Raw genomic sequence first — 22878 nt, forward strand, 5'->3', positions numbered from 1 at the left:
TCCCCTGACCTCACACCAACAGCGCAGCCTTCTCCTGTAATTTTGCTTCTCAGACTATCCCGTCCCACTGCACGTAAGGCGTGCAGCCTTACTGGCCTGTATCGTAACTACTCCCAAGTGGCTGAGCCAGGCTAAGCAGCGGAAAGTGCTGACTCTGTGTGTTGCCCCAGCATCTCCGCGGCCTGCACGTCAACTACCAGGTAGCTGAGCAAAGCCCAGGACAGGAATTCAGAATGACCCACTATATTTTTTTTTAATTTTTTTTTTAAACAGACACAACACCTTAATTGTGAAATCACCTGGAAACTGGCCTTAAAGCCTGCTGCTTAGAGCCTCCTTCTCTTCCTCTGCCAAAGACGCATTTCTTTCAGGTTAAGATTCACTCAAAATGCTTCCTACTTTGGGGCACCCAGGGGGGCTCAGTGGTTGAGCACCTATTTGCCTTTGGCTCAGGGCGTGACCTGGAGTCCCACATGGGCTCCCCCTGCATGGAGCCTGCTTCTGTCTCTGCCTGTGTCTCTGCCTCTGTCATGAATAAATAAATAGAATCTTGGAAGAAAAAAAAAAAAGCAGATGCTTCCTAATTTGTGCTGGGGCAGGCAGGTCTCCGGACGCAAGTGCTTGCTAGGCCATGTGACAGGGAAGCCGCCGCACCCCACCAGGCCCCACGTGGCGCGCCCTGGGGTGCTCTCAGGTGCGGCTCCGGGCTTCCCGGACTTCCCCGTTGGTCGGGGCCTGTGCTCTCCAACGGTTTCCTTCCCCGGGAAGGGCAATGTCTACACCGGGGCCCGTTACTAGGACGCCAGGGCGCGCGCCGCCCATGCCGAGGGCGCGGGGCGCAGGGCGCAGGGCGCAGGGCGGCGACTGGCCGGGCATCACGTAGACGCGCGGCGGGCGGGGCTGCGGCCACCGCGCCCCGACCTGCCGCCCCCGCGCCCGCCCCGCCCGGCTCAAGGGCGCCGGGAAGGTCACGCGCGCGGGGGGCGGGGTGGGCGACGCGGCGCCCGAGCATCCCTGCATCCCTGCACCTGGCGTGACCTGGAAGCCTGGGAGAGCCGGGCACCCGGGCGGAAGCAAGGGGAGGAAATGACCGAACCCGGCTGGGGAGGCGTCCCCAAGCGGTCTGTGCGCTCCCGGGACGCGCCCCGCCGCACGGCGGCCCTCCGCTGGCTGGCGGGGCTGGCTCCTCCGGGGGTGCACCTGCATCCGGGGCGCCCCCGGCCCCGCGCCCCCTGCGCCCCCACGTGCTCGCGGCGCCGGCCCGGGCGTGGCCCCGTCACCCTCCCGTCTAGGCGGTGGAAGTGGTCTCCGCGCGTGTCCGCGGGTGTCCGCGGGCCGGGGCTGGGCGCCCCCCCGGGCTGCCCCACGTGGCGGGGACGAGCAGGGGCGCTGCGGGGCGCGCCCGGGGTGCCCGCCTCCTGCCGGCGGGCGGGCCTAGGCACCCATTTCAGGGTTCCGTTGGGTCGGGAGGGCGGCGGACAGCGCCCCGCGGGGCATCCCCGGCCAGGACCCCGCGCCCGCCGCGCCCCCCCCGCGCTTCCCCCCGCGCCCCCCCTGCGCCCTTGCGCCCCTCCGTGCCCCCCCGCGCCTCTACGCCCCCTCGCGCCCCCTCGCGCCCCTGCGACCCCCCCCGCGCCCCCGCGCCCCTCCAGGCCACAGCGGGGACCCCGCCCGAGCCGCGCGCCGGGCACCCGGCCGTTGTTCCCGCGCGGTGGGGGCGGGGGCCGCGCGGCTCGGGCCCCCGAGGGGACCCCCCATCCCCCCGACTCGGACGGGGCTGGCCCGGAGGCCCCGCCGCCAACCTCAGTCTAAAAACTAAACGTGGAGGGGAAAGTAACTGGTCTTCCCGTTAGAGGAGCCGCCGCATCCCCCCGCCCCGCAAGGTCCCCGCGGCCCCCGGGCTTCCCCGCCTCCCCGCCCGCCCCGCGGGCCCGCTCCCCTCGCCTCCTCCGGGAAGCCCCCGCGCCTGCCCCCGCCGCCCCCGCCGCCCCCGCCGCCCCCGGCCCGGCCCGGCCCCTCCCCCGGGCCCCCGCATCCCCATCCCCGCGGGCGGGGTCGGGCGCCGCGCACCTTGGGCATCCCCGCCGCTGGTCAGCACGCCGATGGCCTTGCCGGCCCCGGACAGGTGCTCCAGGAACGTCCGCAAGGACACCTTGCTCTCGGAGGCCTCTTCCCCCGCCATGGCGAGCAGGCGGACCGGCGCCGGGGCGGGAGCGGGAGCGGAGCGCGGCACGCAGGCAGGCCGGCAGGCAGGGAGGGAGGGAGGGAGGAGGCAGGGAGGGAGGGAGGCAGGGAGGGAGGGGGGCCCCGCCCCGCCCGCGCCGCCGCTCCGAACCCTCCGCCCCGTCCGCTCGGCGCGCGCCAATGGGCGGCCTGGGGCGGGCTCCGGGGCGCGGGAGGGCGGGGTGGGGCGCTCGGAGGCGGGGGCGGGTGGAGGCGGGGCGGCACCGCGGGAGGGGGGGCAGCTCCGGGCGGAGGGGAGCGCCGCAGGTGGGGGGATGGAGGCAGGGGGAGCGCCGCGGGAGGGGGGCGGATGGACCAGGGGAGTGTGCAGCAGGTGGGGGCACAGTGTCGCAGGGGGGTGTGCAGCAGGGGAGGGCTCACTGTCGCAGGGGGTGTGCATCAGGTGGGGGGCACACTGTCGCAGGGGGGTGTGCAGCAGGGGAGGGCTCACTGTCGCAGGGGGGTGTGCAGCAGGGGAGGGCTCACTGTCGCAGGGGGTGTGCAGCAGGTGGGGGGCACACTGTCGCAGGGGGGTGTGCAGCAGGGGAGGGCTCACTGTCCGCAGGGAGTGTGCAGCAGGGGAGGGCTCACTGTCGCAGGGGGGTGTGCAGCAGGTGGGGGCGCACATCGTCGCAGGGGGATGTGCTGCGGGGGGCACAGTGTCGCAGGGGTGTGTGCAGCAGGTGGGGGGCGCACTGTCGCAGGGGGGTGTGCAGCAGGTGGGTGTGTACGAGGGGAGGTGGGCAGGAGGACCCGTCAGGGGGAGCGCCGCAGGTGGGGGGGCGGAGGGAGCAGGGCAGTGTGCAGCAGGTGGGGGTGCACCGCTGTTGGGAGGAGGACCGTGTGGGCCGGCGGGCCTCGGGGGCCAGGAAAGCCCGGCAGGTGGGCGGAGCACCTGAGAGGGGCGGGCACAGCCCCGGGGGCCGTATCCGCGGAAGGAGCCTCGCCAAGGGCCTGGGTCGCAGGCGCTGGTGGGGGAGGGAGCGGGGGGCTTCCGGGGCGCCCGGGAATAGCCCCCAGGTGGGGCACCCGGGGCACCGGAGGTGGGCGGGGTCGCGGCGGGGGGGGGGGCGGGGGGGGCGGGGGGGGGAACCCGCGGGGAGGTGCTGGGGGGCCGGACCCCGACCGCAGGGCCCCCAGCTTCTCCTCGGAGTAGCCTACTCCGGGCCTGGCCTGCAGCCCGGGGCTGGGTGCACCTGCAGGGGTCCCCCAGCTGGTGGGCAAAAGTGGGCGTCGCTGGCTGGGGAGGAGACCCGGGCCTGCTCCCCGCTGGAGGAGGAGCAGGAGGTGACTGGAGGGGCCCTGGCGCCACCCTAAGCCGGATTGGCATAAGGAGAAGCCTGTGGGGGGGGGGCAGGAAAGATTAGCGGGGAGATTAGACCTAAATTCTCACCTGGGGACCCGGACCTGTGCCAGCTCTGCTGGGAATCTCCAAACCTAGAACATGGCCATCCAGTACCCTCAGGCGATGCATGAACCCCCGCACCCACTCTGCACAGAGCTCAGCTCAGGGCCAGGCCCCTGCTTCGGACTTGGAGCTGGGGCCTTTCCGGGGCCTCCTGTCACCGGGCACACAGTTCTGTGCTTGGAGTACAGGCGACCCCAAGAAGCGTGGCTCAGAAATCCCCCACCCATAGTTCTCCCTCCGGAAGGCCTCAGCCTGCAGGTGGATGCGCAATAGAGGTTTGTCGGGTGGGCACGAGAGGGAAAAAGAGCTCGAGGAAAGACTTGCTGAGTTAACCCGAAAAGTCTGTAATAGCAACACAAACAAGCTACTTGGGCCACCCCAGGGGAACAGTGGGGGCACGCACCTTTAGTGGGTGCTCGGCCCTCCCAGCTACCCCTCATCCTCGAGCTCGCCCCTCTGAGCGATAAACAACATTTATTGTAAAAGAGAAAGACCAGGCTGGAGGGCTGACCTCTCCTCGGCCGGAATTATTGGTGCCTCCGTAACCCCGCGGGCTGAACCACCCTGGCCTGATTTCCGCAGCCCCACCAGAACCGCTGAAGTCCAGCTTTGGGGTGCTTCCCCGAGAATATGTGCTTTTAGCAAGCTCCCGGTGTCTTACGTACGATTGCAAAGCCTGAGAGTGACTGCTCTGAGCAGGGCGGGGGCTGCTGGAAAGGAACGCTGGGCCTTCTGGGGGTGGCAGGTGGGTGCCCCTCACTCTCCCAGGGCAGGGGAGCAGAGCCAGGCTGCGCCCAGAGGTCCTGCACCCCCCCCCCCGCACCTCCCACCTAGGACTCATGCTCTAGAATCGTTCCTTCCTAGAGCATCCTGCACTTGCAAAAGTGGGTGCACGCTGAGCTTTAATCTGAGCTCGAGGCCCTTACCTTCTTACACAATTGGTATTTTATAATGTAAAGTTAGAGATGGGTCATTTGTCTTTGAATTTTCCATAACGTAGAGAACAGTGGCTATACACGGGGTCCAAACACGACAGTGGGTTAAATAAATTATGGCAAAAGTCTACACTGGAATAGTTGTCAATTATTGTGCTGGAATAAATATGTGATCGCTAATATCCAGTGTGGGCCAGGTCTGAAGGCCCAACTGAAGGCTCCCCCAGGGGAAGGGTCGGCCTCTGCACACACTCCTGGGGTCCGGGCAGATCCGCTTTCCTCGGGGCTGCTGGAGGAAGCGTCTCAGTCCTCCCTCCGGGTCCTGGGCCTGCAGGCTTGAACTCTGCCCCTCATCCTGGCAGTTGCCTCGCCTTCCAGCCTTCCATCCCTTCCTGTCCCGTCCCGCTAGCTCCAAGCTAGTCTGCACACACACCACCTGGCCTAGCCTGACCACATGCCCCGCATTCCCTCTCCTCCTTCCTAGAAAGTCCACGCGCACAACGCCCAGTCATCTGCTAAACTAGGCGTTGCCGCCGCCCCCGCCTCCCCGGGCTGGTTGTCTTTCAGTGTCCTTGTCCACACTTAAAAATAATTGTGCTCCGTTCCTAATAGCTAAACTTTGCATTATATATAGAACACTTGGATGCTTTCCAAGACCTTGATGCACAATCTCGTCCTCCAGAGCCAATGAGAATCTCTAGAAACTGGGAGGCGGCGGGGGCAAGGGAGCAGAAGCCAGTCTCACTATTTCTGCCAAGTATGTGGCTGTTCCGAGTTTCCACCGTTGAGGCAAACTCCATCCAGAGATTGGAGCCTCTCACGGGGCAACGGTATTTCCTTCACGGGGTAGGTTGGCGGCGGCCGGGCCTCCTCCTTCCAGCAGGGCTGGCCTAGCAGGAGGCCCCAGTGATGGTGAGGGTGGGGGTGAGGGGTGGAGGGGCTGTCCCCAAAGAGGAGCATCGCCTGAGCACTCCCGTGGCTGCCGGGGCTCTTTCCCCGGAAAGCAGAGGGAACGAGGGGTGGCTGTCTTGAAAACGAAGTTGCAGACGCATCTCCCAGCTGGAAAAGGAAATTGTGATTCGAGCCACGTGAAGGACTGACGGGTGACTTTCTGTGTCGGGCTGGCTGGGCAGAGGCCGCCCAGATGTTCCGTTAAACATTACTCTGGGTGTGTCTCTGGACGGGATTCGCATTTGAATCCAGTGACTCAGGGAAGCAGATTCCCCTCCCCAGTGTGGGGGAGCTCGGCCGGCACCCTGAGGCCCGAGAACATAATAAAAAGGCAGAGGGAAGGAGAATCTGGTCTTGCTGCCGAGCCGGGACGCCCTGTCCTCCTGCACCCCAGGACGCCCTTTCCTCCTGCACCACTGGTCCTCGGCCTGTGGGTTTGCACGAGGATCCCACACGGCCTTCCTGGATCCCTAGCCTGCGCCTCCAGAGCCGCGCGAGCCTCAGATCCGCGTGATCACCCTCCCCGTGTGTGTGTATAAGTATATCCCACGGGTTCTGTTTCTCCAGAGAACCCTGAGGAGTCGAGTCCCTCCCTAAGGCCAGGTGAGGTCCAGCTCCGGCTGAGAAATGCGAAAATCTGAGCGCTGGTTTGCATATCGTCTCCGTCTCCGCAGACCTGTGTCATCCATGGGCGCCTGAAAGTTTGGATCGATAATACCCGGTTCGCGTGGGTCCAGCTGAAATGATTCACGGCTGAGGCGTTCCGGGACAAACAGCCTGAAACATCTGAACGCAAAGCCATCGACAATAACCCTGTTTCAGTTTGCAAACGGGCACGTGGGCCATACGTGTCTTAGTGGCACATGCCAGCATCCAGCAGGTGATTTTTAACATTTTGGGGGTACGCTGCCTGAGATTCTGATGCAAGCCACGGACCTCTTGCTCTGCCCAAGAGTACGTATGTGCACACGTAACTAGCACCTGCTGCACACAGTCCGGGGCACTCCGCGCCTGGCAACTGGCCGGGCGGCCCAGGGCTGATGGCGGAGGGCAGAGCGGCGGCCGCAGGCCCCGGGGCACACATCTCCAACTCTGAATGGTCCCTGGCTGCCCACCTGCAAGCCCTCTTTTCCTAGGCGGCCAAGCCCAGCTGGTGGGGTGCAAGCCCAGGGTAATGGGAATGAGCGTCCTACGCCCTGGGAAGGAAGCAGGTGTTGGGCCGGAGTCTGTTGCCCATTGGTGCTCAGACCCCCCTCCTGTCTGAGCACCTGAGAGCTCCTGTTTCTCCCACTGAGGGGGGGCATGGGAACACCCCGGGGCACACTGCTCTTTGATGAGCGTCTCCCTCCAGCCCTGGCCCATCGGGTTGGCTGTTTGTCCTCTCATCCGAGGCACTTCTATTGTGGAGCAAGGGACTGTTGCAGCCATGGGACGTGCTCTCAGGGATGCCTTCTGCACAGGCCTCGTCCTGGGGACCTGCTTGTCCCTCCTGGAGTGGCCTCCCTCCTCACCTGGGTCCCGACAGGCGGTGGGCCCAGGGGCCCCACTTGGCTTTCCCTGGCACTCCACCCACCAGGTCACCAGGGGCTCAGTGCCAGGGGCACAAGGTACTGGCCAGCCCCCCAGACTCCCAGCCCCCCAGGCACCCAGGCTCCCAGTGCTCAGGCCTCTGTGGTCAGGGTGCAGGTGAGGGCCATGCTGGCCAGCCCCCCAGCCCCCCAGGCACCCAACCCCCCGCTCTCAGGCTCCCAGGCTCCCAGGCCCCTGGCCTCTGCAGACAGGGTGCAGGTGAAGGGTCATCCCGTGGATAGCCAGCTTGCTTAGTTAGCTTAGGAGACTGGAGGGGTGCAGAGAGAGAGGGAGGGAGAGACACACCCTTGCAGTAGGAGGATGCAGAAGCCCACCTGGCTCCGGCTGCCACCCGCCTGCCTCCTGCTGGGTGCCCCCCACTTCCAGGGGCCACCAGACCTGGTAGCGTGTGGGGCCCCTTCCTTGCACACTCGCAGCCACACTCCCTCCTGCCCCCTGTGTCTGCAAACACCTCCCTGCCCCAAGGACCAACCAACCAACGAGAAAGCTCTTGAAAGTGGTGAGTCTGGTCCTTGTTTCTCAGCTGCGGTGAGGCCGGGGTGCTGTCTCCCACAGCCCTGCCCGCCCGCCACACCCCCTCCCCGCTGGGGTTTCACTGGGGCCCCTGGCTCTCTTGCATGAATCAACGCCGTTCTTCCCGCGAGGTCCCGCGGGTTATTTTGGCCACCAGCGCCCTGCCGTCTCCCGGCCCCTCACAGTGCTGCAGCTGCCCTTCGTGGCTAACCCCGTCCTGACTCAGGGCTGCTGGCCCGGGGGTTCACAGCCGCCCCGGACTCGCCACGCCGGCCAGACTCGCCACGCCGGCCAGCTCTGATCTGCCCGTCACGGCTGCTGATACAGGGGCATCGGGTCACTGAACAAACGGGGGGCAGGCATCATACGGGGAAGGACAACCGAGACGGCCCCCTCCCGCTGCTATTATTAGGTAGAGTCATTGTCACTGTTTCCTCAACATTCGCCCTTAAACTGAGCCCTATAGGCCCATTACCATATGCTTTAAGTGCCAATAAAAGAAATTCCCCCCCCCAAAAAAAGAAATTCCAGAGCCCTTTCTTAAAAAAAAAAAAATAAGTCTAGTTTTACTTAATGTATTACCTACTATCCTAATTCTTTATTTTATTATCTTTTTTGCTTAAAGAGCCTTGGAGACGGAGATGTCCCCGCTGCAGGCAGGGAGAGAGGAGGCTCTCCCGACAACCAGGTGCACCTGTCCAGCAGACACCAGCCCAGGGACGGGGGTGCGGGTCCCGGTGCAGCGCCGAGGCGGGAGGGAGACCCCGGCCCCTGGGACGCCCACTGCTCCCCCGTATTTGTAATCTGCAAACCGTCTCCCCGAAGGCAACTGCCTGACTGGTAGGTCCCGGGGAAAAAGGCCTAGGGGTCTGTGCTCCAGACCTCCTTGGCTCTGTGCTTGCGCGGCCGCGTCGGCACCTGCTCCACGTCCCTGCGTGGGGACCCGGGAGGCTGGGCAGGAACAGGCCGAGGCACCGCGGTCTGGGCGAGGAAGACAACAGTATTTTGGAGATGGTGTGGTTGGTCACCGGAGATGTGCTGATGGTTCCTTGGTCCCCCCTGGTGGGCAGTCGGGGCGCTGCGGGGGATGCCCGCGCCCCTTGGTCCGGGGCCATCAGACGCCAGCACCGGCCTGCGGTGGCCCGGGCCCCGGAAACGTGGGGGAAGGCGGGCCAGCCCCGCAGGCAGAAGTCTCCATCCTCCCTGAGGAGAATCACGCGGATTCGGATTCGGGCCCGGCCGCTCCGGGAGGCCGTCCTGTCCTTGCCTCACTCGACCTCCGCCTGGCTGGCCAGCGCATGCTGCCTGGGGCACCCGGGGCCCGGGGGAACCGCACACAGGGACCTTTGTCCCCCCCCCCCCCCCCCCCGGCCGCCTGGCCCTGGCGAGGAGGCACCGCCCCTGGCTGCCTGGCCCCTGGGCTTGCTCTCAGCTCCAAGACTGACCTCAGCAGAGGGTTCAGAAACTTCCTCTTAAAACTCATTCTTGGTTTTTTTTTTAAGGCAGAAAAACAAACAAAACAATAGACAAAATAAAAAGAATCGGCGGTGAGCAGCAAGTGTAGGCACTGAAATGAACCCTGCGGGCACGCTGGCCACCGGCAGGCCAACCGGGGAGGCAGGTGCTCTGGCCATGAAGTCTCGGGTTGGGGATAAGTTGTGTGCAGATGGTATTTTTCTTGACTTCTAGCGATTTGGAATCCCAGAGATCAAACAACAAGTAGCGCGGGCTTTCGAGGCGGGCAAAGTAACTGCAAAGCAATGTCCAGAGCAGGGGTGGTGTGGAACACGGGGATACGTAGGAAGGATGCTGGGTTGTCTTGAAGGAGTTTCCCCCAGAGGGCTAACTGGGGACACGGAGACAGAGACGCAGAGAGAGACAGAGGCAGAGAGGATCAGGCTCGCCCAGGGGTCCAGGGATCCGCCACGGGCCGTCCGAGCCTTCCCTCGAAGCATGTTGGGGAGCAGCCGGAGCAGCTCGTGCGCTGTGCTTTCCTGGGCTGTGACAAGGCTCAGGCCGCTCTGCTTCTGCTCTTACTCTCTATTTTAAAAACGAGGATCTTAGGATCGGAGCTTATTTCCCATCTCGCTGGCTGTGGCTCGGTGATGTGCCAGAAGGGCCTGGGATCCCAGGAGCAGATGGGTCGGGTGGGAGCTCCTGAGGGCACTCGAGGTTGCCGCTTTCCCGGGCTCCTTCTGCAGCTTCATTACCGCGTGTGCATGTGTGTGTGTGTGAGTGTGTGTGCAGGTGCGTGTGCAGGCGCGTGTCCCCGCGCACACACGAGGGAGGTGAACAACGGATTTGTACTCCCGGCTGCCCCGAGGCCGGGCAGCGGGACTCGGGGCACCCCTGGCAGTGGACACTGGGCTCCCGGCCGCAGGGCAGCCTGTTGCCAGCGTTTCAGGGCCTCGGGCCGCGTCCCCACTTCTGCGCCGTCCTGTCTCCAGGCTGCTGAGCCTCTGGCAGCCGCCTGGCCAGCATGGAGCGGGGGCAGCCTTGCAGGGAGGTCTGAGGGTCTCAGCTGGTCCTGGGGGTGTCACTGGCTTCCAGACCTGGTGATGTGACCCAGGGAGGATGATGTGGGCAGGAGGATGTGTGCAGGGGGTGGGCACAGGGTGCAGGGAGGGGCCGGGAGAGTTGTCTGCAGGCGCTAGGAGAGGCTGCGGCCCTGTGGAGAGAGGGCACTGGGAGAGTAGGGGAAGCAGGGGGGAGGATGGGGAGAGCAGGGGGGGAGCAGGGGGAGCAGGGATAGCGGGGGTGGGGGGGCAGAAGGAGAGCCCTTTTCCCAGTCTACAGGGGCACTGAGTTGGAGGGGAGGGGAGGGGCTGAGAGGTGAAGGGCGGGAGCTGCCCCTTGACCCATTGCACCCTGGGCCCCTGGGCGGCCAGGGGTGGGGACTCCCAGCGCCAGGGCTGCGGGCAGGGGTGAGGCCCCTCCCTCCCAGACTTCCGCCCTGCTCTTCCAGGGAGGAGGGGGGCCGTGGGGGGCGGTGGCCTCCAGCAAGGAGGAAACCCGCGTGTGACCGCCAGGCCCCCTCTCCACAGCGCCTGGGCCGGGGCTGACGTCATCCTGGGCAGGGACTTCCTTATGAGGCTGAGCAGGGCAGCAGCGGCAGACGGGGAGCAGGGCTGGGGGAGCCAGTGGCAAGGGAGGAGCAGGGCTGTGGGGGGGAGATGCAGGGCTGGGGCAGGGGGTGGCAGGATGGCTGGGTTCCCTCCACATCAGGCCTGTTCCAGAGGTGGAGAGGGGGGAGCAGGGGAGCGGCTCGGGCTGGGGTGCAATCCCCGCTTCACAAAGCAGGGTCCCCAGGCTTCAGCAGCAGGAGGGGGGGGGGACGTCCTGGTGCCCAGATGGGTGGTGGGTGGTGTGTCCCCGGTGATGCCGGGAAGTCAGGGCGATGGAGTGGGTGGCCGTGGGTGCACACGCGTGGCCTGTGACACCTGTGGGGGCCCTTTCCTGGGTTTCATGGTCTCCAACAAGTGGGGCAGCCTCCTCTCGGGGACGGTGTGAGAGGTCCCCAGGGCCCTGAGTTGGAACCCCGCATGCTGTCCCCCTCGCGGGTGGGGCAGATGGCTGCACGCCGCAGGGGCCCGTGGGCCCAGGGTCAGGACGTCTCCACGCTCGGGACAGGATGCCACCCTCTGAGGCAGCCTCACTGGGCCATCTGGGGAGCGGGCTGAGTTTTTGGCACCGGGGTCCGCGGTACCCCCGCTGCCCAGCATGGGACTCACCATGGGTACCCGAGGTGCGAGCGCGGTCCCACATGGGAAACCAGACTCACCCTCTTGGCGCTTTCCCCAGCCAGCTGAAGCTGGGGTGTAGAAAGCACATACATACATACATAAAAAGCAATTCAAATAAAGAAGCTCTATCCAAGTGTTAGGACGACTAGAACAGCCAGAAAGCAAAATGGTGATCGAGCTGACCTGGGATTGCATTTGTTTCTGGCACACTGGCCAGCTGCTGGGCGCTGCTCGGATCCGGCCAGGAGTCTCCCCACGGAGCACCCTGGGATGCGCCGAGCTGCACAAAGCCACGGTTCTTCACGGCAGTCAGGAAAACGCGCTGCGTGCCACATGGTATTGTATAATTTTTCAGGTTTCTATCCCGTTATTAAAAACGACCCTCCGTGGGGCTCCTGGGTGGCTTGGTCGGCTAAGCATGTCGCTCTTGATCTCGGCTCAGGTCTCACACGGTGGTGAGTTCGAGCCCCGCGTTGGGCTTGGCCCTGGAGGCAGATCCTACTTTTAAAAAACGACCGTGGGAGCGCGTCTGCATGTGTCCCCACGGCCTCCCGCACCCTCCCTACTACAAGTGTGCAGTGTGCTCTGTGCTCCTGGGAGCTGCCTCCCCACCCCCGGGGATGCAGGCCCCGGGCTCCCCGGCCGCTCCCTTCTCCAGGTGCCTTCATGCCCCATAAGATGCGAGAAGCACTTCAATCACTGCACGTTAGCTTCTTTATTACTATTTTTTAAAGATTTACTTATTTATTCATGAGAGACACACAGAGAGAGGCGGAGACACAGGCAGAGGGGGAAGCAGGCTCCATGCAGGACTCGATCCCGGGAGCCCGGGGTCACACTCTAGGCCGAAGGCAGACGCTCCACCACTGAGCCCTGCCCCCGCCCCCGCCCGGGCGTCCTGTCTCCCAGCTTTTACCTGGAAGATGGGAAGTGTCGAGGTTCACAGTGACTTTCCAGACGCCGCGTGCGGGAGAGCCCATGCGTCCCACCCCCTTGCTGCGTTCCTCCTGTTGGCAGTGAACAGGCCACGCAGCCCCCCGCCCCCCACGTCTTCCCCGTTGCCGATGACGAAGCGACCATGTGGCGAGTTTGTGCCCCACGCTCCACCACGGAGCCACGTGCCCTTCCCTTCCATCCACCCCTCCTGCCGCCCATGTCAGGACTTCTAGAAAGCTCCGAACGAGGTCCTGTGAATCTTGCTCTGTGTGTCCTCTCCACCAGGTCACGTTTGAACCCTTCGAGACACAAGCTTCCCGAGGAACCGCGGCTGGCACTCCGGTGCTGCTTGTTTCTCCGAATCGGCTTCATCCACGACGGGGGTGGCGCGGGGCCCACTTCACCGAGTCCTGAGCTCCCCCCGGTCTGAGCCGCCCTGCTCTGCTCCGTGCCCACCAGGGAGACAGGAAGACCAAGGCCCTGCGTGTCACCTGCCCCCCGACTTGGAGAGTTAAAAACGTGCTGTGCAGGGTCACGAGAAACGGTCGTCGTCGGGAAGTTAGAACAAGGAGGGCCACGTGGTCACGGCGCCAGTCCTCAGAGAGGTGGGAAATCCTCCCGATTGCGTGCCTACGCAGAAAGTGACGGCTTTCTCTTCCCCACAAACCCGGAACATGCATCTTGACGTGTAGACAACCAGAGGCACAGGCGGCCCCGGGCCCCCTTCCACTGTCTTTTTTGTTTCTTGTTTTGCTTCTCTGAGGCATGTAGACGTGTGTTGGGCATCCCAGATTCACCGCGTCACACGTCTGGCACGTGGGCGTGCGGGCCGCTCTATCACATCTCACGCCCCGTGTGCTGCGACCTTGGGGGAGGCCGTCACCCGTCACCGTGGCTGCTTCTATGTGAGCGAATCTGGGCCTGGGATGGTTGAGGACACACGGGGAGCTCGCTACGGACGCCGGGATCACAGCATTGCGACCTCCAGGGGGCTCAGGCCGGCTGCACACATGCTGCATATGAAACATGGCTCTGAGCAGTTGGCACACGCCATGGCACGTAACCCTCAGACCCTCGTGCAGGACCCACATTTTATGGCGGGGGACGCGGAGCTGCACGGAGGTCACAGACTTTGCAGGTCTCACAGCAGTGATGGGGCAGTGGGACCCAGAGCCAGGAGCTCACCCCCCGGAACCCTGTCCGCGGTCCTGGGGTCCGAGGCCAGCTGGCCGTTCTAGGACAGTCCGTCACTCCATGAAATAAAGAAAGCTTTAAAAATAAATTCTGGGGATCCCCGGGTGGCTCAGCGGTTTGGCGCCTGCCTTTGGCCTGGGGCACGATCCTGGAGTCTGGAGATCGAGTCCCGCGTCGGGCTCCCGGCATGGAGCCTGCTTCTCCCTCCTCCTGTGTCTCTACCTCTCTCTCTCTCTCTGTGTCTATCACAAATAAATAAATCTTAAAATAAATAAATAAATAAATAAACAAACAAACAAATAAATAAATACTAAGTTCAGAGTGCACCCAACAGCGGACTCCAAGAGATCGGCGGACCTCGGCGAACCGCGCTCGCCCTCAGCCCCTCACGCGCCGCTCCCGGAACCTTGGCGGCCGTGGCGGCAGCCTCCGCTGAGCCGCTCATCGTCGGCTGGTACACGTCCCGTGAGCTGCTGCAGGTGTTCCCGGAATGCTGCATTTACTGGGTAGGATTCGCTTTTCGAAATCCTCCAGGGACACAGCCCATTGCAGAAGCAAGGTGTCCAGGTGCTCCCTGCAGTGGCTGGCATACGAGGTGTCGAGGACCGGGCGGCATGTGTTGGGAGAGCGCTGGCAGGGGGCCCCGACTGAGGCCCCAGCCCCGAGCCCTGGGCAGCTGTGTCACCGGGTGCTCCTGTGCTTCTCAGCCAGCATGGGAGCCAGTGCCGCACAAGAATGGGGGGTCCCCTGTGCTCTCTCGTCAGAGGAGCACTTGCCAAGGTCAGTGAGGGGCCGGTAGGCCCCCGGAGAAGCAGCATCCACAATGATGACAATACCAGATCCCTTCCAAACCCCTTTGCACCCTCCCACTGTAAGCTCCTGGAGGACAGGGACCACCTCTACAAAAAATAAAAAAACACCAGTACCTCCCCCCATCTCGCAGTGTCCCAAGACCCTGTGGAGTGGTGGAGGTGCACCAAAAAAAAAAAAAAAAAAAAAAAAAAAAATAAATAAATAAATAAATAATAAAAAATGAATCCTAACTTCAGATTACCTATAATCGAAGCATTTGGGCACCACTTTCTATTCATGGCGCACCTTTGCTGCTTTTATTTTTATCAGGCAGTCATGGATAATATTAATTTTTTATTCCTCATTACACATTTGTGGCTTCCATTAGGTGACCTTGGTGGTGCATCCAGATGAAGCTTCTAGAGTGTAAACTACGCTCAACTGTCCCATCGTCTGGAAGCTTCCAGTATCTGGAATTGCTGTTTCTTTCTTTCTTTCTTTCTTTCTTTCTTTTTTTTTTTTTTAAGATTTTATTTATTTATTCACCAGAGACGCAGAGAGAGAGGCAGAGACACAGGCAGAGGGAGCAGCAGGCTCCTTGCAGGACTCAATCCCAGGACCCCGGGACCCCTTTGGCCTTGAGCCAAAGGCAGGTGCTCAACTACTGAGTCACCCCAAGCCTCCCTGGAATTGCTGTGTTTTCTGTATTTTCCTCCTCACATCCCTCCCGAGCTGGGGACTGGCTTATCATTTCTTTTATGCCTTTTGCGGAAATCCCATTTTCTCGTCTCTTCCTGAAGACTCCCCCGCCCCACAGGCTCTGAAAGGCCCGGAGCCTCCCAGGCCCTGGCTGCTGTGCGCTGCCCTAGTGGGGTAAACATGTGGTTTGATGCTGATGCTTTGACTTTTGGGGTCTGGCAACGGGCTGGCCCCTGCAGTTAGGCCGCCCCATAGCTGGCGAGGGACTTGCCTGGGGGCTCACCTTTTGGAAGCAAACCCACCGGGACCCTGGCCCTCCTTTGTTACCTGTTGCATCCTGGGCCACTGTCCCTAGCCCTCCGCTCTGCAGGGCCAGTACCCGACCACCGCTGGGCACAGCTCCTCCCCGAACCCACCTACTGAGGAGGATGTTACTCAAACGAGCCAGCCCTACCCTGTGCAGGCCTCTTGGGTTCCTTCTGGTGGAAAGCACGGTAAGGGCTGCTGCCCACATTCCCCATGGCTCTCACTGCCTCCCGGCCACCCTGATGCTTCCCGCTGGGCCTGTGAGGCTTTAGGGTCCCCCCACCCCTGCCATCAGTAAACCATCTTTTCAACAACAGTCCTCCCCATCGGTTCACCCCACCATCCTGAACAATGATAACACCTACACTTAAAAATACACTTCCAGGGGCACCTGGGTGGCTCCGTGGCTGAGCGTCTTCCTGTGGCTCAGGTTGTGACCCCGGGGTCCTGGGATCCAGTCCCATATCGGGCTCCCTGCATGGAGCCTGCTTCTCCCTCTGCCTGTGTCTCTGCCTCTTTCTGTGTCTCTCATGAATGAATAAATAAAATCTTAAAAAATAAAAAAAAGCACTTCCAGGAAGGATTCTTTTCTTCACACAGGAAGTACTTGCCAACTAGCCTGGAGCTATGTGTGCAGTCCCTTCCGAATGAGGTGAAGAGACAGGTGCTCCATTTCCATTAAACTCCGATCTTCAAGGCTGAGACTACATGGCCCTGCTTTTTATGCTCCCACGCCGCCACGTCGGCCGTGAAAAAGCGGCTCGTTATTGCTTACGTGTTGATAAAACAATATACCCACACGAGATGCTTTCCAGGAGAAAACCTACGCCATCATAAACTCCTAAAAAACACATAGCGTCCATCGCTTGTCAGCGGAGAACGACAGTATTTCTCTCCAGGGTCTCGGATTTGCTGGAGAGTCTCCCAGGTTGTGAAGTGGATGGCTTCCCAGCGCAGATGGTGTTCGTTCTGCTAAAAAAAAAAAAAAAAAAAAAAAAAAGGAATACCTGCCACGTGTAGGTCGAAGATCTCGCTTGGAATGCCAAGGCCCTGCTGCTCCTTGGAGCCCTGGAGTGAACGGTTCTCATTATGCATCTGGCAGCCCATACGGGGACATACTTACTGAGTCTGAGATGCTTTATAATATGTTTAACCCGCATGACATTGAGCTCTACATGATCAGTGATGTTCCTGAGTAGCGTGGGGTGCGAGGGAGACGCCGAGAGGGGCTACTGTGTCACATAGGACAGGTCACAGCGCTATTCCAGTGACTCATTGGAGGTTCCTCTCTTGGGTAGGAAGTGGTTTCCTGGTAAAAATAAGCCTAAAACCCCACCCTTGTTGCCATAACAGAAAAGGAAACAGATCCCCGAAGGGGAACAGAGGGAATACACTGGGGGTGGAGATGCATAATGCTTGCAAATCATGTCTGAAATCTTCTAGAACATATGGAAGGGAAGCACAGCTTAGCATAAACCAACGGGATCTACAGACTCCACTTGGCACGAGTTTATAAGGCAAAGACTACACTTAAGATGAGAATCTCGGAAGGAGAAGTAGGTGTGTCAGTGGTGTGAGGTCCGGGACACATGTAGGACACCGAGGGAACACAATCTTGACCAGTGGAGAACGTTCCTGGAGGGACCGTACATGCAGCTAATCGCTGATTCATTTTTTTTTCTTAAGATTTTATTTATCTCTTCATGAGAGACACACAGAGAGACACAGGCAGAAGGAGAAGAGAAGCAGGCTCCATGCAGGGAGCCCGAGGCGGGACTCGATCCCGGGACTCCAGGATCACGTCCTGAGCCTAAGGCAGACGCTCAACCACAGAGCCACCCAGGTGCCCTGAATCACCGATTCTTTACTGAGAAGAAGTGAGTGCATGGAATCGAGGGCTATTTACTATCTTTACGGCCCGTGTCCTACTTGGTACTATGAGGACGTTGTGGTCTCTATTTTCACGAAGTTCTCACTTAAATAAACGGCTTTAGATGTGCGGGGTTGACGCCGCCTGCCGACGAAGACTCTGGTGCTAAAGGATATAAAACATCAGGTCACAACCCCTCCTGCAGGAATTGGGACTTTAGGAAGATGCTTTCTGTTTGAGTGTTTCCAGTGCATTTATTTTTCAGACCATCGTGGCTCCGCCCTAAGTGTTTCTCTGGATCTAACAAAGGCCGTATCTGCTTTAGAGGGATATGAATTAATTATTACTCCGGGATCTAAATTAATTATTACTGCGGGATATGAATTAATTATTACTCCGGGCCCTTTGGATAAACTTTTTAAGGAGATGCTGACTCATGATGAATGCCTTTCCCGCTGAGCGTTCCCGCTGGACACGAGGTTCCCATGTTTATAGAAGGATTTGGCCCATTAAGCATCAAGATGGGGGGAGGGGAGAGATGTCTAGAGGTTCGTTTAAAAGAATAACTTGGTTTAAAAGGACACAGACACACACAAAATGTGCGACGCCTTGGGAGGGGTCAGTATAACGGTCAGAGGGGCGTTTGGGTTCCCCGGTGGTCAGCGAGGACACCGGGCATCTTGCTGTTTACTCATTTCAGGTCATCTTACTCTTTTAAAGGGAAGATGAGAAATGTCTGCATGGAATGTTCCTGGTCTCCAAGAAAGTTTTAGCTATTTTAGTCACAGGGAGGAAATGGAACCCAGCGATGAGCCACAAGGGCCGGATGGTGACGTCTGCACTGTGTTGTTCCCTGGTGCTCAGGGTAACGGGTCATTCTGACTCCCTCCACTCCTTGCGGTTCCCCAATATTCTTATTAAAAAGACTATTTTGAAGTCATGTGGTAACCAAGGGGAACTTCCAGCCTGATCCCCTAACCGCATCGTAACTTCTGCCCTGTAGCACAAGGATCCCGGTTTATTTGACCTTGAGATAACTGAGATTCTTTCCTAAGAATCTGTGGTATTTATCTGGTCCTAGAAAGAATTTACACCGTTCAAATTCCTCTTCACGGGGGATCACGGCTGTGCTCAGAGATGTGGGGCTTTACTACGGGACGGAAAACTAATCGCCAGTTGACTCTCCTTTGCCACCTCTTTTCCTGCCGTGTCACTTATGTTCGTAAATCACATCCGGCGAACACTGTGGAGATCCTAGGCTGATAGAATCAGAAGGTGTACACGGTGTCTGCTCTCTCAGGGAGGGGTAGACTGTGTGGGTCCCCTTGGGGAGGTGTGGACAGTGTAGACCATGTCAGTTCCTTAGACTGTGCGGGTTCCCTCAGGGAGATATAGACCGTGGCAGTTCCCTGGGGGAGGTGTAGACTGTGTAGACCATGTGGGTTCCCTCAGGGAGGTATAGATGAGTCCTTAGGACTCCCTGGGGGGTGGGTGTGTGGACTATGTAGACCATGTCAGTTCCTTCAGGGAGGTATAGACTGTGCTGTTTCCCTCAGGGAGATATAGACCGTGTCAGTTCCCTGGGGGAGGTGTAGACTGTGTAGACCCTGCGGGTCCCCTCAGGGATGTGTAGACCATGCGAGTCCCCTTGGGGAGGTGTAGACTGTGTAGACCATGCAGGTTCCCTCCAAGAGGTGTAGACCATGCAGCTCCCCTCGGGGAGGTGTGGACTGTACAGACCATGTGGGTCCCCTTGGGGATGTATAGACTGTGCAGTTTCCCTCAGGGAGATATAGACCGTGTCAGTTCCCTTGGGGAGGTGTGGACTGTGTAGACTGTGCAGGTCCCCTTGGGGAGGTGCGGACAGTGTAGACCATGTCAGTTCCTTCAGGGAGATATAGACCGAGTCAGTTCCCTTGGGGAGGTGTAGATTGTGTAGACCATGTGGGTCCCCAGGGGAGGTATAGACTGTGCAGGTCCCCTCGGGGAGGTGTGGACTGTGTAAACTGTGTGGGTCCCCTCGGGGAGGTGTAGACCATGCGGGTCCCCCAGAGGCCAGTCCGTTTACTGCAGTGCACCTGGCGTGCACCCCCAGGGCAGGGCCTCGTCGTACCCTGTGTCCCGGCCCCTCCCACAGGGACCCCGTCCCCCTCCTTGCAGGGCGCACAGGCTCCCGGGCCGCTCGGGGAGCACGGTCAGGAGGGTGCCTGGCCGCCCATCCCGGGACCCCCCGCCCCCGGCCCTGGTGGCCCCTGACATGGCCCGTGCCCACAGCCTCGCTCCTGCCCATGCCCCGCGATCACTGACTCCTCCGGGAGGGAGGGCGCAGGGCAGTGACGTGGGTTGTGCTCACCTCGGCATGGTGGCTTCTGTCCTTTCCTGAGGGGTGACGACACGCGAGCGGCCGTGCTCATTCAGTGTACACTGCACCATGCGTGTGGACCCAAGTAGACCGGCTTCCCCCGCGTTTCAACCCGCAGCTGGAGCAGCACCAGGGCTGATCCGGATGCAAAGCTCAGTGCTGCGAGCAGGGCCTACGTGGCCACCCTGCCCCCCAGAGCCAGCCGAAGTTGCAGGCGCGGCCATTGGCCTTGGGACTGTGAGCAACGACTGCCTGACCCTGATGACTCTTAGTCTGGTTCAAGGGTCCCAGAGTGAACAACACAATCTGTCACCTCCCTCAACCCCTGAGCCCCCCAGGCACCCCCTGGCACCGATTTTAAAGCCCTCTCAAGGCTCAGGGGTGGAGCGTCTGCCCTCGGCCCAGAGCGTGACCCCAGGTCCTAGGATCGAGTCCCGCATTGGGCTCCTGCGTGGAGCCTGCTTCTCCCTCTGCCTGGGTCTCTGCCTCTCTCTCTCTCTGTGTCTCTCATGAGTAAATAAATAAAATCTTTAAAATAAAATAAAATTGGTGCCAGGACACGATCATTTTCCCGGAACTGGCTGAGCCGGGCGTGCGTGCGTGTGCAGCGTGTGTGTGCAGCATGTGTGCAAGTGCAGCGTGTATGCTCAAGCAGAAGCACGGCTTTACTCGTGGATACGGTTTGATCACCTTGGGGCTCGCTCACGCCTCCCTCATTTTCCAACAAGCGCATCTCGCGGCTGAGTCCCGCGCACCAGGGATGTCTGGTCACGGACATGCTGAGGGACCGCATGGTCCCTGCTTTCACCGCCTGCCCTGGGGCCGCGGCAGGTGCCCGTGAGGTGCAGGTGGAGAGAGGAGGGTCCCGGGGTGAGGGGCCCGAGAGAGACACAGGGGGAGTGGTGTTCACGGCCTGACCTGTGGGTTGGTGGGTCGGGTGCGAGTGGAGTGGGGGGCGAGGCTGGCAGGAGGCGGCAGGAGCTGCCTCAAGGGTCTACCGTGTGTGTGCTTCCCGCACCTCGTCCCCGGGCCGTCCACGCAGCAGGGAGCTGGGGACGTCAGCATTTCCCACACGGGAGCGGCCCACCTGTGCCCGACCTGTGCCCCACCTGCCCCCCACTGCACCCCACCCATGCTTCACCTGCCCCCAACTGTGCCCCAACTGTGCTCCACCTGCACCCCACTGCACCCCACCCATGCTCCCCTCACTGCACCCCAACTGTGCTTGACTTGCCCCCCACCTGCCCCCACATGCATCCCGCACCACACCTGTGGCCCACCTGCTCCCCACCTGCCCCCCACCTGCACCCAACTGTGCCCCACCTGCCCCCCTGAACTCCATCTACACTCCACCTGCCCCCACTGTGCCCCACCTGCCCCCCTGCACTCCACCTGCACCCCACCTGCCCCCATTGTTCCCCACCTGCACCCCACCAGCACCCCATGTGTACCCTACCTGCACCCCACTGTGCCCCAACTGCCCTCTACCTGCACTCCACCTGCCCCTACTGAGCCCCACCTGCACCCACCTCCCCCCCCTGCACTCCATCTGCACCCCACCGGTGCCCCACTTGTAGCCCACCTGCGCTCCACCTGCCTCCACTGTGCCCCACCTGCCCTCTACCTGCACTCCACTTGCACCCTACCTGCCCCTACTGAACCCCACCTGCACCCACCTGCCCCCACTGCACTCCACCTGCACCCCACCTGCCCCCACTGCACTCCACCTGCACCCCACCTGCCCCACTGTGCACCACCTACCCCCACTGCACCCCCTGCACCCCACTACTCCCGGCCTGTACCCCATCCGTGCCCCAGCGCCCGTGCCTCTGCGCAAGTGCTCTCTCACCTGGCCTCTCCTCCCACCTGGGCGTGCCTGCTGTGCGCCGCCGTCCCTGATCTACCGGCCACCCTGCGGCCGGGCACTCGGTCTTCCTCTTACTCCACGAGGGTTTCCCATGTTAGAAGCCATCACCTTAGGCAGCTACTCAGGTAAGATCCCCAGTTTATCGTGGAGTCGCGGAGCCAGCCCCAGGACCAAGGCCCTTAAGTGAATCTTCTTCACTATACGACAGTTAATATTAGCATTAGCAGGTGACGCCGCCTGATTGGTCGGTTTGGGGCGTCAGGATGCGGTGTAATGGGACTCGCCAGAGCAGCCTTGCGTTTCCGGCTAGAACGTAATTTAATTATTTGCGTTACTCCCTTTCACACCAATGTACCTTGTGTGTCTTTATGAGATAAGGGGAAGATATCACCCTCTAGTTGTCACACATAAGGCCTATGTTATTAAGATAGCTTTTAAACCAACAGAAGCTTTTTTAAAAAAAAGTTTAAGTAATCTCTTCGCCCAACGTGGGACTCTAACCCACAACCCCAAGCTCCAGAGGTGCGTGCCCTTCCAACAGAGCCCCCCAAAATGCTTTTATCTAAAAACATTTTAGACGAAATTTTATATAAGAATGGAGGAATTGACCCATCAACGCTGCCTGAAAGCCGTCGAGGACTCTTACGCAAACAGTAGAATTATAACAGTAAAAGGGAAGGTAGCCGGACAGTCATCCCGAAGAGTCTTCAAGGGTTGAAAGCCACGCGAAGGACATATTTAAAATTCTGAGACCCCTTCTTTCCACCTGTGAGTGAGCAAAGGAGACGATCTCTGGCTGAGGACACATTCCGCGTGGCAGGTGTGTCGCTTTGCGAGGACCAGGACCCGCGCGCCTTCCGGCTGCCCAGGCCCCTGTGCTGATGGAATCTGAAGCCGCTTTCTCGGTGTCACTACCTCTAATCCCAGGGAGCGTGAATAGCGAGTGGAGACGCGTGGGCGGCAGACGAGCTTCTTTCTGAGGACATCTAACGCCCCCGAGGTGGAGTCATTACAAACCGGGTATCCTAGAAACGGTGCGAGTCATCAGCAACGAAGCCAAACGACGGGGTGGAATCGTGAGGAAGGGTGCACTTCGGTTGCAAAAATGATAAAACTGTCTCTATTCGTTTTTCATGGATTTTCATAGCAGGTCCTAAATCAGTAAAGCGTTGCTTTTCCTGGAAATAGTTGTGACTCGCAGGACGCCGGCCGTTACGAGCGCCAGCTGCCACCGGGTTCCGAGACACGCGGGTTCCGCACCAAGAGCTTCTCGGACGCCGAAGGTCACGACAACCTGTTAGAGCAGCTCGCGTCAATGTCCTCATTTTGCAGAGGAAGAGCTTGTGGCACAGAGAGGCCAAGTAGCAGGTGCATCTGGAGCTCCCACCTGGCCCCCGCGTCGGTGATGGCATCCACGGTGCGGTCCTGGGGCTCAGGCAGGAACGAGGCTCCTGGAGGTAAGCAGGCTGCACAGAGTGACCGCGGGTAC

The 22878-nt window shown here is 60.7% G+C and overlaps 1 protein-coding gene across 2 annotated transcripts in view; it reads right to left on the reverse strand.

Moving 5' to 3' along the window:
- PFKP (phosphofructokinase, platelet) overlaps positions 1-2381 on the reverse strand; it is a 43908-nt gene extending 41527 nt beyond the window's left edge. The window contains exon 1 of one of the 2 annotated variants that reach the window (XM_072749644.1): positions 2071-2381. In XM_072749644.1, coding sequence (XP_072605745.1) covers positions 2071-2182 — 112 coding nt within the window. In that variant the 5' untranslated portion in view covers positions 2183-2381. The remainder of the gene's footprint in view (positions 1-2070) is intronic. The other variant, XM_072749646.1, reaches the window with a different exon arrangement.
- Between the last annotated feature and the right edge of the window lie 20497 nt (positions 2382-22878).

The sequence above is a fragment of the Vulpes vulpes genome, chromosome 2 (assembly GCF_048418805.1).
Source record: "Vulpes vulpes isolate BD-2025 chromosome 2, VulVul3, whole genome shotgun sequence".
NCBI classification, from domain to species: domain Eukaryota; kingdom Metazoa; phylum Chordata; class Mammalia; order Carnivora; family Canidae; genus Vulpes; species Vulpes vulpes.